General features: G+C 42.9%; 3 protein-coding genes across 3 annotated transcripts; 1 reads left to right on the forward strand and 2 right to left on the reverse strand.

The window, feature by feature from the left end:
• Nucleotides 1-644: 644 nt before the first annotated feature.
• On the forward strand, nt 645-3,165 carry trim35-13 (tripartite motif containing 35-13). Its single transcript, XM_076753374.1, has 6 exons — nt 645-1,046; nt 1,767-1,862; nt 1,958-2,188; nt 2,302-2,324; nt 2,429-2,547; nt 2,627-3,165. The coding sequence occupies exons 1-6, from the start codon at nt 645-647 to the stop codon at nt 3,163-3,165; spliced, it is 1,410 nt and encodes a 469-aa protein (XP_076609489.1).
• Nucleotides 3,166-3,288: 123 nt separating this feature from the next.
• Nucleotides 3,289-10,686, reverse strand: slc27a1a (solute carrier family 27 member 1a). Its single transcript, XM_076753064.1, has 13 exons — nt 10,251-10,686; nt 9,945-10,112; nt 7,953-8,347; nt 7,076-7,243; nt 6,438-6,507; nt 6,246-6,337; nt 6,047-6,156; nt 5,720-5,929; nt 5,513-5,639; nt 5,268-5,405; nt 4,762-4,926; nt 4,492-4,638; nt 3,289-4,382 (listed from the first exon to the last, which is right to left on the reverse strand). Exons 2-13 carry the CDS (start codon nt 10,109-10,111, stop codon nt 4,225-4,227), a joined length of 1,947 nt encoding a protein of 648 aa, XP_076609179.1. The 5' UTR covers nt 10,112; nt 10,251-10,686; the 3' UTR covers nt 3,289-4,224.
• A 325-nt stretch (nt 10,687-11,011) lies between these two features.
• ptger1c (prostaglandin E receptor 1c (subtype EP1)) lies at nt 11,012-14,383 on the reverse strand. The gene is made up of 3 exons (XM_076753065.1): nt 14,286-14,383; nt 11,428-12,342; nt 11,012-11,299 (listed from the first exon to the last, which is right to left on the reverse strand). The coding sequence occupies exons 2-3, from the start codon at nt 12,340-12,342 to the stop codon at nt 11,057-11,059; spliced, it is 1,158 nt and encodes a 385-aa protein (XP_076609180.1). The 5' UTR covers nt 14,286-14,383; the 3' UTR covers nt 11,012-11,056.
• Nucleotides 14,384-15,424: the final 1,041 nt, after the last annotated feature.

The following is a 15,424-nucleotide window of genomic DNA, read 5'->3' on the forward strand; positions in this document are numbered from 1 at the left end:
ATGCTCGCTATTTGCCCTTAAACCTCTGACAAATAAACTATTTGTGTTTTATACCAGAAAAGGAATTAACTCTGATGATATTTAAAAAACAAAACAAAAAACTGTATATCAATTCTTGCTCAAATTGCTCAAAGCTATAGACTTAGGAAACTGTTCTGGTGGTCAACAGCATGATATTTCTTCACCCACATAACTTCAGTCCAAATCAGTTACTTCCATCTATTTATATCCCTGCCCCGACTCTTATTTTGGACATTGTTTGTCTGTGAACTCTATCATTGCACTGTGACAGGTTGTTTCAACAGAGGTCTCAAATAACTAACTAAGAGGCGATCATAGCACGTCTTCAGCATAACTCTAATCAAAAGGCCATCCTGAGTGCAAATACCCCGTCATCACCGCACTCTCTAACTCCCTGATCTGCACAGATACAGTCCGTTAAACGTAAATTAGTTTTATTCTGAGATGTGGTGTTTATTTGAGAACGGGCAATGTGCATGCTCAACACAACACAGCATAACACGGGATATGCCTTTGGGAGCTGAGGTATTAACACTTATTTTTGAGGTTAAGATGAGGCTGCCTTCTAGAGCCGTGGGAGGGGCCAAAGATCCTGCCTTGTAATCAAAGCCCTGTGAAGAAGAATGGCCACCAGACGTGCTCCTCTTGAGGATGACCTTTCCTGTCCAATTTGTGGATATATTCTTAGTCAGCCAGTGGTGCTCACTTGCCGACACAGATTCTGTAAAGCCTGTCTAAAAGACAGCTGGGAGACACAAGGCAGTGGGGATTCACACTACTGTCCTCTGTGCTGGCGCCGTTCCTCCATGGATCAAATAGTGGTGAGCAGTGTGCTGGAGAGGTCCTGTGAATCCTTCAAGGAGGACAGAACCAAGAACGACCCAGGGGCTTGTCAGCAGCATGGAGAAAAGCTCACGCTGTTCTGTTTGGAGGACTTGGAGCCTATCTGTGGTTTGTGTGGGAAGGCAGCTGCACACAGTGGGCACAGGCTCTATCCCATTGGGGAAGGTGCTCATGACTGTAAGGTAGGCAAGTTAAAGTTACAGGGTTGATCACCCCAGTATTTCAGTGATAGGCCTTTTTCATTGTGTGTGAACTGTGTATCTTCAGCATCAGCTGCTTGGGAAATCTCTGAATGGTTTCAAATGGAATCTACAAGGTTATCCATCATTTAATGAACAGAGGAAGTGGTACCTTGTACCTGGACATAATTTTAAGCTTGCCAACAATTTGAAAAAGACATTAATTGTTGTGTTTTTCACTGATTTTTGACTTTTTTTCTTACTATGCTTTTTCGTCTCTAAGCCCAATATGCTGATATGTGTGAAGGTGTTGGCAGAGTTCATTAACATTCTAATAATAGGTTTATATTTTTGGTTTGCTGTTGCTGTTGGAGTTCCGAGGGGCTGAAACTCGACTCCCACAAGGTTTCTGTGACCCTACATTCATTCTACTCCTGACCCCCTCGGTCTATTAATGTAAAATGAACCTACGGGTTGCCATATTTTCTCCCTGCCTTGATTAGTTGCATGGGCTCAATCAGATTTGCTGCTACCAGGGCACTTGATCGTCTTCCATAGATTTGTCCCAGTTTGATTTTATTGTATTGTGCAAATTTGCATTTACAGGGAATAGTGTCACTGAAGAACATGTGACAGCTGAAAGCCCTATTGTGTTGACGGTTTTGACCACCTGCCAGACTTGCCCTGTTTGTAAGTGTTGATGCTCTGTCACTGACTTTATAGGAGGAACTGAAGAGTGCACTGCTGCCCTTGAAAGACAAGCTGCAGCTGTACAAAAAGGCAAAAATGGCCTGTGAGGAAATGGCACAACATGTCAAGGTACTGTCAGTTCCATCAGTAGATCATGTTACTTTTAACATACCAGACAGCCAAGGTGTGAAGGCAATGACTACCTATCAATAATGTCTTTCCAGTGCCAGGCTGAACATACTGAAACTCAGATCAAAGAGGAATTTGAAGCCCTTCACCATTTCCTGAAAGAGCAGGAGGCTGCCAGACTCTCAGCTTTAAAGGCTGAGGAGGATCAGAAGCATCTGATGATTAACCAACAGATTGAGGAAATGAGCAATGAAATAACATCTCTCTCCAACACCATCAGATTAGTGGAGCAGGAGATGAAATCACCTGATATTCCATTTCTTAAGGTAGATAAGAGTGTTGCTTCAGACAATCTCAATAACAAAACTTTACCAGAAATGTTCTTTCACTCAAAAGCACATCACTTGGTGAAAGTTGTTCTCTTCCATTTTGTTTGCAGAATTACCAGGAAACAATAAGGAGGTAAGTGTTACTGCCACATCTAGGACCCAGTTAGGCTTCATTTTAGACTAATGTTACTATCAGGACACAATTCTCAACAATTAATTACTGAAATCTTTTTTCAGAACCTGGCGAACTTCCGCTGATCCACAAATTATTTCTGGTGCTCTGATTGATGTGGCCAAGCACTTGGGCTCTCTGAAATATAATGTGTGGGAGAAGATGAAGCGTGTAGTTAAATATAGTGAGTTCCTCAAACAATAATGAGTCATGTTTTATTATTCAGCCACATTACTAACTTCTACCTCATTTTTTTTCTAAAGACCCTGTGATTCTGGATCCCAACACAGCAGCTAGCTGCTTCATCCTCTCGGAGGATCTCACAGTTGTGCAGAACTGTAGTCAGATTTTCAAGCTGCCAGACAACCCAGAACGTTTTGACATCAGTGCTGAGATGCTGGCGGCTGAGGGTTATTCCTCTGGACGCCACAGCTGGGACGTGGAGGTGAAGGACAACACCTACTGGGTGGTGGGAATAGCCAGTGAGACCATCAACAGGAAGGGCAAGCACGTGCTGACACCAGCAGAGGGATTCTGGTCTATCAGGTTTCGCAATGGAGAGCATAAAGCCTGCACTGCACCGTGGGAGCCGCTGACCATGACAAAGAATCCAGAAGTAATCAGAGTAGTTTTAGACATGGACCGAGGCAAGGTTACCTTTTACGACCCTGGAGAGAGAACACCTCTCTACACCTTCACAGATGTCATCACACCCAGAGCCTTTCCCTACTTTTGCACTGCCTGCAAAGAGCATCCACTGAAAATCCTTCCCACGAGGATATCTTTATCAACGGACCACTAACTCACATTGGGGACTGCTAAAAGAAAGAAATGATGGGCTGTGCAAGCTTGTTCAGGTTTTCATAATCTTTTGTTTTGGGAAAGACCAAAGCAAAAGCAAAACATCAATGACAGGAAACAGACATAGTTTAAAATATTTAATTTGAGTTACACTAAAAATGTAGTCCGGGAGAATGTGAAGTGGTAAATAGCTTCATAATCTTGAACACCTATATATTACTACACGGATAAGATTTGTTACATAAAATGACAGTCACAATGTGTGACTCAGCTTTGCATGACACAAAATCACTACTGTGATTTCCACAATCTGTTCAGCTCCTTTCCAAGAAAGCATAAAAAAGATGAAACACGAATCTGAAGCTTCATATAAGGCACATACAGTAACCACTTTTGTGTTCTTGCAAACCCATGCCACTGTTCTTCAGAGGTTCAATATGACAAATGAGATTAGTTTTCCAGTGAAAAAAAGAAAAAAAAAAAGAAAAGAAAAACTCCGGTTAGTGTCTGATCTAGTTGCACATGTGCTGCATGCTGAAGTCTGGTCTTTCAGCCTCATCTAAACACACAGCAGTAATTTCACAGCTTCACACTCAAATATTGCTTAATAACCTACACAGTTATTCTTGGAGCATTTTTCATAAATGGGTGTATACCCTGTAAAAGAGTTTGATGTGATACTACCCTTTGCTGTCCTAACCACATTATTGGAAAATGTATCTCGTTTCATTTATGGGCTGTGGGATGTACCCTATCTATGTGCGGTAATGCTCAAAGGCTTTTTGAGGTGTTCATTTACTAATTAAAAATATGTTATTAAAAAGGGAATGAACGCTCTCCCATTAACTCCCAGCGTGTTACTCATACAGTGTTAAAACCTCATCTGTAACAATACTCTACTATGTAACTAGTCTTCTCAACTCTTCCCTGAAAGGTTAAAATCCAGGCAGATGGTGCACCAAGACTGACTGAGCCTGACTCCAGGATATGCATAGGTTATCCTCTCTCAACAGCATCTGTTTAACTGAGGCACCAAGACTGCCCTGCTATGGCCTCCATGTCATAAAGACATTCTTCCCTCTGCTATAGCATTGTATAGCTCCTCATCGACAGCCTCATAACATGCAGCTCTAGTGTTCAAAAAGTAGATCTGGTCAGTGGTGAGGCGTGGGTCGTATCCCTCCCTCTGCAGCCGGGTTTTCTGGATTTTAAATGTACCTGTGCAGGAATGTGGAGATACATAAAATAGGTTGTGATTTACTGGTATGAAATCATGAGTAATGGCTAACATTTTTATGAAATCAGGAGGGATATGAGGACAGTTTACCTGTCGTGTCTACATGTGGGGAGATACGCAGGAACACGGGGCGAGCGTAAGGAGGAAGAGATCGCTGGACTTTCAGCAAGAAACTGTTGCACTCGAAACTCCCTGTAGCATCTGCAATGGCTGCCATGCCTGCCTTACCTTCCACACCTGGTACAACACATGGAGATAACTGTTTGTCAAGTGGTGACCAGTCAAAAGCAATTTACAATAAAGAGAGATGACAATCATGGTCCTGATGTGACACTGAAAGCAGTGAGTAAAGTTAACCACCTGGCACTGTCACGCCATACACAGCTACATCAGTCTGGCCCAGGAGACCGCTGAGTATCCCCTCCACCTCGGTGGTGGAGACATTTTCTCCTCTCCAGCGGAATGTGTCGCCACCACGGTCACGGAAGTACATGTAGCCCAGGTCATCCATCACCAGCACGTCACCTGCAGTTACCACATGGAAATCACACACAGCCCCATTACCCCCACTGAGCACTGACAAGGGTTTAAACTTTCGACTTTTAGGAGCTATAAGTATCTTTATCTGTATCTTTAACTCATTAAAGATTATAAAATAATGAGCATAGTAAGCTATGTTGAGTGTCATGATGGAATATAACAGCAATACGAATATGAAGGGTTCATCTGCAAGACCAGATATCTCAGTTTTCAAGCATTCAAGGGAGAACCAATCATACTGATTTAATCATTGTATGAATGGAATTCATCTGTTGTTGCAAATGAACTCCTCATGAGTATTTTGAGAAATAAAAAGGATCGATAACCTGAAATATATGCGGAATCATTTTTCTTAAAGACGTTGTGAGCTATCTTCTTCTTTGTAGCATCCTGGTTAGCATAGCCATCGAAACGTCGTAGTGGGTCCTGCTGGTTGATGCGACCTACCAGAAGCCCCGGCTCCCCTGCAAAACACGGTGGAGTCTAATGGAGTGCTTCCGGAAGACCAGCACAGTTAACAATCACATACTCCATCTAGCAAAGTCATTACTGTAGTATTAGTATTAGTTACCAGGGCGGCAAGGCACACAGAGCCCCTGGCTGTTGCGAACCAGCTCCATGCTGTCCTCGTCCACCCTCACCAGACGGATTGGGTACACGTTGGGGAGAATGCGACTGTTGAATCCACAGGCTCCCACCTGGCAGGACAGAATCAGCTAAGCTTTGATCCAATTCCCATTTTTTCTGTGACGACACAAGTAACACCGTGATTGCTGACCTTTCCATCCAAGTTGGCAATGCTGCAGTTGCACTCAGTCGCTCCGTAGAACTCGCCAATCTGTGCCACCCCAAAACGCTCTGTGAAGGCCTCCCACACACTGGGACGCAACCCGTTTCCCACTGCCAGCCGAACTTTGTGGCCTTTTTCTGATGGCCGTACTGGCTGAGACAGGAGGTAGCGGCAGATTTCCCCAATATACTGCACCACCTACGATAGGAAAGCAGTGCTGTTATTGTGTCTGTAATTGTTAGAAATTAATGTTTTATAGCTATCAATTTAATAAAATATGCCACTTCTCAGTGTTTTCCAAGCATAAGCTCTTACAGTGCAGTTGTGCTTAATGCAATCTTCCCAGAAGCGGCTGGCAGAGAATTTCTTCTTCACTACCACAGTGAGTCCGTGGATCAGACACTGACCGACTCCCATGATATTACCTGGCAAGAGGAGACAGCTAACTCTTCGGTTATGCAAACCTGAAGCGTAAAACTGTGTTCTTGAAGAGCTGGAGGCTGTCATGACATACCTGCTGAGTGGTACAGAGGCAGGCAGTCGTAGATGATGTCATCAGGGCGCATCCGAAAGGCAAAATACCCAAAAGCAGCGATTCTGTAGTAACTGCCGTGGGAACACAAGAGAGATTCTCAGACCATCAATCATTAGCTGTGCATCACTGATGATTTCGCATCAGCAGCAACAACAGCTGTGAGCAACGTACCGACTGTGTACCACAATGGCAGCCTTGGGCAGTCCTGTGGTGCCGGAGGTGTAAATATAAAATAGACGGTCTGCAGAAGAAAATACAAGAGTGTTACAGTTACATGCTGCCAGTTTAAGATCCATACTGGCTTCACAGCATTTAAGTCACTGCAGGAATGTCATCAGTGAACTCAAAGAATGACAGAACAGAAAATGCAGTCATGGTTTTCATTCTGATGCACATGTTCCCGAACAAAACAGACCTCTAGTTCGTTATTTCGAGTATATGGCAGGCTCATACCTTGAATTCTGACTCACTCATCTCAGACAGATTTCAAATTGTTCAGGGATACGGTTTGTTATTCAGACAGTACACATCTCAAAAAGCCACTCGTACCTACTCCAGACAGCTGTCCAGAGAAAAATGTCAATATCTGTCATGTATTCAAAACGACTCTGTACAGCCAAGCATTCACCTCATCACGTTTAACTCACATAATTACTGGAAAGCAATTTCAGTTCAGAAACTAGACAGCACAACGGAGTAAACAAACAAGTGTTAGTTTGAAGTGGGGATTTAAAAGGCAGCTCATGAACATACAGATTAAGCCTTAATATAGAGTCAGAGTTAAGATCAGCAAACAATAAGGTACTCACCGTTCATGCCTTTGGGGGGAACACAAGGCGAAGGGGGGCGTCTGGATGCAGAGGCTAAAACTGGGTCCAGAGGTTGAGCACCCAAACTGGCCAGATGTTCTCCACTGAGGTCTCCTGCACAGTACCGTACCATGGACTGGCTGAAGGAGGAAGTAACCTCCAACATGGCTGATTCAGTCAGAGCAAGAGGGAGATGGGAGGAGAGGAGAGCAGCCGGGTCAGTTAAAGCTCTCTAGTTTGAATAAAAATATAATGTAGATAAAAAAAACACTGTGGTGGAAATGAAATACTTCTTACAATAATGACAATGTATTAAATTGTCTTTTTGTATAACATCAAACTAATTAAAACATAACTTCTGAAGCAATTATGCCTAAACTAACAACTGAAAACATCACGTGACATAATTAAGCCACACACACACATGCAAGTAAGTAAGACTTCACAGAAACTATAGAGACAAAGCATCTTTGTATTGTAACAGAAAACAAAGGGAATCAAATGTTAACTAACTTTTAAAAAAGATGACAAAGAGGGAGTTTTACAAGCAGTGTGATGACCGGCAGCATGTCCTGACCACGTGACATGTTGGAGACACAGTCGTTATCACAGTTTATGCTCCACACAATGAATGAATTTAAAAGTGTGACCACAGATCACAACGCTCACATGATTTTACACAAAATGTTAATAAAACAAGAAATGTGTTACTGAGGTTGATCAGTATTTCAGGAATGCAATGGCAACATAATCATCTGCCTTTTTAAATAACCTGCTGAATGTGAGGTAGAATATTCTCCTGTAGTACAGAATTTTAGAATTTACCTTTACGTTGACACAGAATTAAAAGCTTTTACCTTGTTTAACACATTCTTACCATCAGCGAGCTCAGCTCCGAACACAATAGCCCGTGACCCTGACACCCCGATGCAGTGCAGGAGGGAATCATGACGGAGGTTGAAGTTGATGAGTGCCGCTTCCACCCCGACCTTTGCGAAGCCCAGCCAAAGCGCCACCTGCAACGGCCTGCTTTCCATGAAGAGCGCCACCACATCTCCGGAGACCCATCCCTGACCCTTCACCCAGTGGGCCACTGCATTAGACAGCTCATCCAGCTGTGTGAAAGTCCATGTTTCCCCTGTGGCTTCATAGATCAGTGCTGGTTTGTTTGGGTGGAGTTTTACTGTCTGGGCGAATATGGAAGGAATGTTACTTCCGTTGCGCATGTAGCGCCACAAAGCCAGCTTCACTCGCAACAGCACATACAGGCCACTGGTGAGTGTCAGAGGAGAAAGACAAGGAGAAATGAGGTAAGCCAAAAAGTAGGCCCATTAGCATGATCAGTCACCCTAGCTGCCACCCCTGATTTAGACAACCAGCATCAGCTGAAAGTTTAGGCATACCTTCTCATTGTAGAACACTGAAGACATCAAAACTATGAAATAAAGTGTAAACAAAGCAAATATCTTTTACATTTAGATTCTTAAAAGTAGCCACTGTTTGCCTTGATGAAAGCTTTGCACATTACTGGCATGATCTCAATCAGCTTCACGAGGAAGTCACCTGCAGTGGTCTTCAATTAACAGATGTGTCCTGTCAAAAGTTCATTAGTGGAATTTCTTATCTTCTTAATGCATTTGATACCATCAGTCGGGTTGTGCCGAGATAGATGAAACTGGCTCTCATGAGGACGACCCCAAGAAAGAAGACCCAGTGTTTTGCTCTGCTGCAGAGGATAAATTCATCATAACCTCAGTAATCGGCAATTAACAGCACCTCAGATTAGAGCCCACATACATGCTTTACAGAGTTCAAGCAGGAGACACATGTCAGCATCAACTGTTCAGAGGACACTGTGAATCAGGACTTCATGGTTGAGCTGCCGCATAGAAAACACTACTGATGCACACCAACAAGAAGAAGAGAACTGCCTGGGCCATGAAACACAAGGAATGGACATTAGACTGGTGGGAATCTGTGCTTTGGTCTGATGAGTCCAAATGAGATTTTTGGTTTCAACCACCGTGTCTTTGTGAGACAAAGAGAAGGTTCAACTACCCCATGAAGCTGGATGGGAGAATGCCAATAGTGTACAAAGCTGTAATCAAAGGGATTTTCTTGCTAAACGTGTGTAGGGTTGCCTCCATTTGTAGAAATACAGAATGGCCACAGACGTCTGGGTTGTTTAGTTTGAGTGAGTTTTCTTTAGCGATAGTAACTTGTGTTTGATTGTGTGAGAAAGGGATTAAACCTGACTAAACACAAACATTCACCAGTGCTTACGAGCGTCTCCTGATTGCCTGCAGCTAATGACATATCTGAAAAAGCTCATTGTGCAGACAAACATGCCCAAATTCCACATCATTTTCATTTCAGTGCAACATATAAAAGCACCCGGTTAAAAAAAAGCACTAAAATCAGTTTCCTCAAACAAAAAGCCACATTAGTCAGTAACGCAGTGACAGTTCATTCAAAGCTTAGTACCTGAGAGTTTTCCCTTTCACGACATTTTGAGGCTGAAACTTGAACTGTGAACTGTTTTATCAGCATCACTGGACAAACACTGAATATCTTGGATTGTTACCGTGTGGCTTCACAGACTGAGTGATTTACAGTCCGGTGCTGTATTTATGACATACATGTTCAGGCCAAATTTTAGGCTAAGTGAGGGGCTTATACTGAATGAAAAAAGACATGTATTTGGACAAATGTCTTGTCATGCCAAACCGATATTTACTAACCTGCAATTAAATCAGTGCATATATATATATTTCGGCCACCACGTTAAGTCTCCAAGCCACCCCATGAATATTTATCTAGATCCGACCCCTAACAATCAGAACAGTCTGCATTTGGACAGTTAACCTACTTGAGGTCTCTCTTGGCGGTGCGTGCTGCAATGTAGAAGTATTTCCAGGTTCTGGTGCCCAGATAGACCCCAAGGCCTGCTGCCAGACTCCAGGACCAGGACGCCCCAAAGAGACGCAACAGTCCCACGGACCCCAGAGAGGCTGAGACACTCGCCACATTGTGCATTCTTGTCATGGAGGAAATGGAGAAAGATGGACATTTATATGGGTTTCACTGAAGAAGTCGAGCAGGCTAACTTCACTGTAGAGTTCAGACTTTAAAAAGCGAAGAATTCACAAACATAAACAAATTTCGCACAACTTACCTACGACTCAACAGACTGAAGCGATGTCACCTTTCACCCGATAACCTCGCTGGTCGGCAAAACTTATTGTTTAATTATTATCGCGGAAAACACCGAGTATTTCAGTTTTCCTCCGGATGTGGCGAGCGTCGAGAAGATGTAACAAAGCAGCGGTTTTAAGGAAACCAGTAGTTTATAAATGTTAGAGCAGTTCTACAGTTCACTGCTCGACAGCGCGGATGTTGTCAAGAAGGCTAGTAAATAGTTCACATTTAAACGATATTTGAAAATACGTCAGACGTACCCGAGCGAGTCCTGTAAGCTGATTTGTAGCTCATTATTTGGGCCCGACATTCAAAAGTGACCGAAATCTGAATCAGAGCTGTGAAATGCAGAGTGAATCAGGCTATGTGCTCTAACGTTACTCCATATTGAAAAGAGCCGTCGCTAAAGAAGCACCGCCCATCCCGGGTGTAAGCTTCTTCTAGCAGCTCAGCCATTTGCTAACAGCGACGCTTGTCAATCTGTTCTCAAATTTGACTGGACAAATCTAACCCCGCCCTATTGCCCAAGCACCAAATTTGCAGGTGTCCGCTATTCATAGCAGCATCAGCACAGACTACTAACTAAATGCAGTGAAATGTGGTGGAAGTCTGGTCCCATCCTGTAGTCACAATGCTGCCTTGTGGAGTCTGGGCTGAATACGGACGATACCGAGGCCTGTTAAAAATAACACAGCAAAGATTACATTCATATATTTTTCACAGCACACATGCAAGAAATAATTTATTTCAACTCATAAGAGATTAAGTCCAAGAGCAGCATGGTCACCGCAGGCTGAGAGCCCGCCTATGTGTGTCTGCACAGGAGCTATTTGCTGTCACTGTGGTTCTCTGTCTGTGGAAAGCAGCACAAAGTCTTGAAAGCACTGTCCTCCTCAGTAAGATGTAAACCCACGGGTCCAAGATCTGGTTCCAGGAGGCCATACGTAAGCCCAGAAGAATGAACCCATCTTTTTTGATAATTGAGGCTCCATCGCTTTGGTTGAACTGCATCACGAGAATGTGGATCTGTCATGGGAGACACAAAATCACTCATGAGGTGGAACTGTTTTTATATTCTTTTACTCTATTCTCAAAAATACTTGACCACTAAAGGTGAAAATGGACATACTGCAATCTAAAAGAGTGCTACTCACAAGAAAGGGGCTCCAACATACACAGGAAACCACAGTGATCACCGCCAGTTGTGCCATCATCTCCACATCCAACGAACAAAACAGGGAGGAAGATGATGCAGACGAAGCATGGCGGGTACAGGAGGCTGCTGGTTTTGTATTAACATTGTGGGACTTCATTCTGGCCTGCAGCAATGCCAGACCACTGAGGATGTTGCAGAGCAGGGAGAGAGCGAGTGCAGTGAGGCCCAGACATGAGAAGGCCAGAACCAGATTGGTGTCAGCTGTAGACTGTGGACCTTGGATAGGCAAGAAACACCATGTTCCAGGAGACTGGGTAGTGTATGTCCCCACAGCAAATAAAGGTAGAACTGCTAACACAAGTGCAAGAGAGGACAGAAATAACACAACTAGGCGTACATGGGCCAATGTGACCATAGCAGCATGGAAAAAAGGCTGGGTGATGGCCACACAGCGCTCCACTGCCATGGCGCAACCCAACAGCAAAGGGCATAAGCCAAAAAACACCATACTTGCCCCAAAGATCTGACAGAACTCACTGGAGGGCTTCCCAGCCTGTATTTTATAACTCCGATCAATGTGCAGATACAAAGCAAATGCGCCTGGGATCACATGACCTACTAGGTCAGCCAATAGCAAAGCCACTGCTAATAGCAGAAATGGTGTTTTGGATTGGCGGCGGAATTGGACACGGGCCAAGATGCCCAGAGCTGTGAGGTTGGAGGCGGCACCGAATGCCATCGTGAAGCAGGACATCCCTAAACCTGACGCTTTGAAGGGTATCCAAGTGCTGTTGTTCAGCCCGGGGCTCGGCTGCTCGGAGGAGTTGATATTCAGGCTCTGGTGGACGATGGACGTGGGAGAGGTAGAAAATGAAGTCATGAGTATAGATGGTGTCCTCATCTTCAGAGTCATCTACAGAGAATTAGTTAAAAAGCTTCCATTAGCTTAAACAAAGCCACTGAGTAATGGTGCTGTCAAAAAGGTGTCTCAAGTAATTAATGGACAGCAGGACAACAGAGAAGTCTTAAATGCAAAATTATGTATGAGTGCTGTGATACATGCTTCACTGGGTCAAGTGGTCCACCTATGAGACTTTTGATTTAGACTTTAATTAGAAGAGCTGCTGAGGCAATAATGAAGAGGAGTGGATGAAACCCTGCCAGAGCCTTTTCCCACTGTTTTAGTCTCATAGAAGCACAAGTGCGTGTTTAGACTACATGATGCACTCTGACGGATCCAAACTTTCAAAAACAGGACATGGTAAATACGTAGAAAGATCAGTGTCCAGCAATGAGTTTTTTGCAGTGTGTTTTATTTGGATATTTTAGATTGTGCATGGTGTCTTTATTTTCCTTAGAATAATTACAGTCCAAAAATACTCTCCCCACAATGCCCGAGGAGAGGATTATCATACTTTTAATGAACCTTAGTGCCACTGTGGTGTGGAAATGTAGGGAACTTCTGTCATTTCTGCTGCTTTTACTTGGTTGGTTTGCACAACAGGCTCTCAGACCAGATGTTGTGTATGCCTGTTTCACAAAATGTTCTTCTTTTCAACATAGTTCTTTCCATTCTTTAAATCTCTCCCCTGCCATAGACCTACCTTCCTCATTTATCTTTTACACTCTGTAGAAGTACAGTATTTTGGTCCCTGGTGCTGCAGGAGGACAACTTGAGTTTTATGTAGGATACATAATAACTTAGAGTCTACCTGCAAACACTTTTGTCTTTCTTTTTCTGCCTGATATTTAACGTCATGAAGCTTCAACCTACAGGATGCAACAATCTGCACAAGCAATTTTCATCCTATTGTTATACATCATGCACTAAAACACTAGGCTTAGTATTTGTAACAGGTTAATGGATTCCCACCCTCCAGAATGACTTTAATGTCAGCAATTATGTGCGTAGACGCTCTGATGTGCATGGATGGAAATCTTAGAAGAGCACTCCAACAGCAAAAGGTTCCACATGAGTTTATGTAATTGGACAACATGAAAGTCAAAACTGCAGCTAAATTTGATATAGTTCTTTTTCCCATCTCCTGGTAAGGTAGCATGATCAACACAATCCTTTGAATCTCGATACCTGTCTGCTTTGTTAGCATCCTCCACATAAACTGTTGAGGTCACAGATGTCTGAAGGTTAAAAAAGACCACTTCAGAGAAAATGAATAAACTCCACAGCTCCTCCTTATGTCAACACCAGAAACTCATAGCTGATCAAGCAGTTCCTTTGTTTTATCACCTTATTTTATTTTTTTAACAAATTATTTTGTTTTTGCATTTCTTTCTGTTGCCTCCCTCTTACTTCATCAATAGTCCATGTACCTGTGCAGACAGAAGCAATTTCCCCGGAGAGTGTGAGGAAATTACAGAGGAACTGCATGATTAATGGGAGAGCAGGGGTTGTGTTCAGGATTGGGAGGATGCTATCAGTAACAAAAGAAAGTTGTCGTCTTTGATGTTATTTACTGAGGAAACTCTTAAGACGCATACTGGATACTGCATCTGGTGTTATCTGAATATCTTGGTTGATTCATTTTAATAGTGTTTTTAAAACAAAATCAAATATTTCTCAGGCATAATGAAGGAATACCCAGCTGATCTTAGGGTAGCGCTCCTCCTGCTTATCAATGTCATGAATACGCAGGGCGTGTGAATCTCTCTTTAACTCTTCACATCTCTCATTCATAAGTGGATTAAATGGATAAAATCAATGAAAAATTCTAGCTCTGTATATATTTTGCATACGTTTCAGCTTCAGTTGGACTAATTTGTTACCAGAGGAGAGTAACTTTGCTAGCTATGAAGTAAATTACCATCAAGAGGTTATGAATAATAAATGAAACTTACCTTCAGATGACTCCGGATGAATGCTGGATTATTTTGGGTGGCTCAGAATGAATGTGGAAGGACAAATGTGTCTCATCTGCAGAGCTGCCTGATTTGCAACATTCACTTATCACTATGGTTCACATTCATTCTCCTCCCTTTCTTTCCCCGTCTCTCTGGTCCGGCTCTCTCTCTCTCTCTCTCTCCAGGGGCTTGGCAGCAATTTTATCTGTACGTGCAGGACCTGCATTTTCCATCCTCCTTCCCCTCTGGATGTGTTCCTTCCATCTCTTCATCTCCTCTGTTGACCCTTTGAAGCTGAGGGGATCTCAGCCATCACTTTGTAGTATCGATCCAAGGCTAGTGGAATAGTTGAACAGTGAAAAAAACTCACTTGTCATGTACGTTTTCTCAAACTCTCAATGATAATTCCCTCAAAGCAAAGGGGATTTGAATGATGATTATCACCCACAGCCAGTCACATACACATAAACACAGAAACATTAGAGGAGTTTGAAAGAGCGAGATGATGATTGTGCCTCAAGGCTTTCTGGTGTACTTGTGGGTTCCTGCTTGGAAGACTAAGACACTCTGATCCCACACCGAACATCACCTTGCCCACCTGCACCGTCATTTAAAAAAAATCTTAAAATTGAAGTGCTAATTGTGAGACTTCAGGGTTGTTTTGAGACCTTCATGTCTGTGTCTTGCATAAACAGGATGGAAGATTACATAATGCTCTATTTCCTCTGTATGTATATCTGTTTCTATCTTTTAAGCCAACCAGCCAGATAAGTATTCCAACAGTAAGCAAGAGTTATGTAACACAGTATCAGACATGACGGTGGAAAGGAAGAAACTTTGTTGCATTGGTTTGGCATTGACGTTCTGTTTGTGCTTTAACAAAACTCCTTATATCACTCGTGCTTTGTTAGTGTTGTGATTTCTGCTGAATGTCCTACATAAAAAAACTTTGAAGAAAAAGATGTATTTGTCCCTCAGCCATTAAAAACTAATGTATTCTATGTCTTGAATAAAATAGGACAGTGGTGGGGAGACCTAAACATGAGGTATATCAAAATATTTCTTTAATTTAAAGCTTTCAGGAGAGACATTCTTTTAACATTCAAGAATTAAAACATTTATTACCTGAACTTATG

The sequence above is a fragment of the Chaetodon auriga genome, chromosome 16 (genome assembly GCF_051107435.1).
Source record: "Chaetodon auriga isolate fChaAug3 chromosome 16, fChaAug3.hap1, whole genome shotgun sequence".
Taxonomy (NCBI): Eukaryota; Metazoa; Chordata; class Actinopteri; order Chaetodontiformes; family Chaetodontidae; genus Chaetodon; species Chaetodon auriga.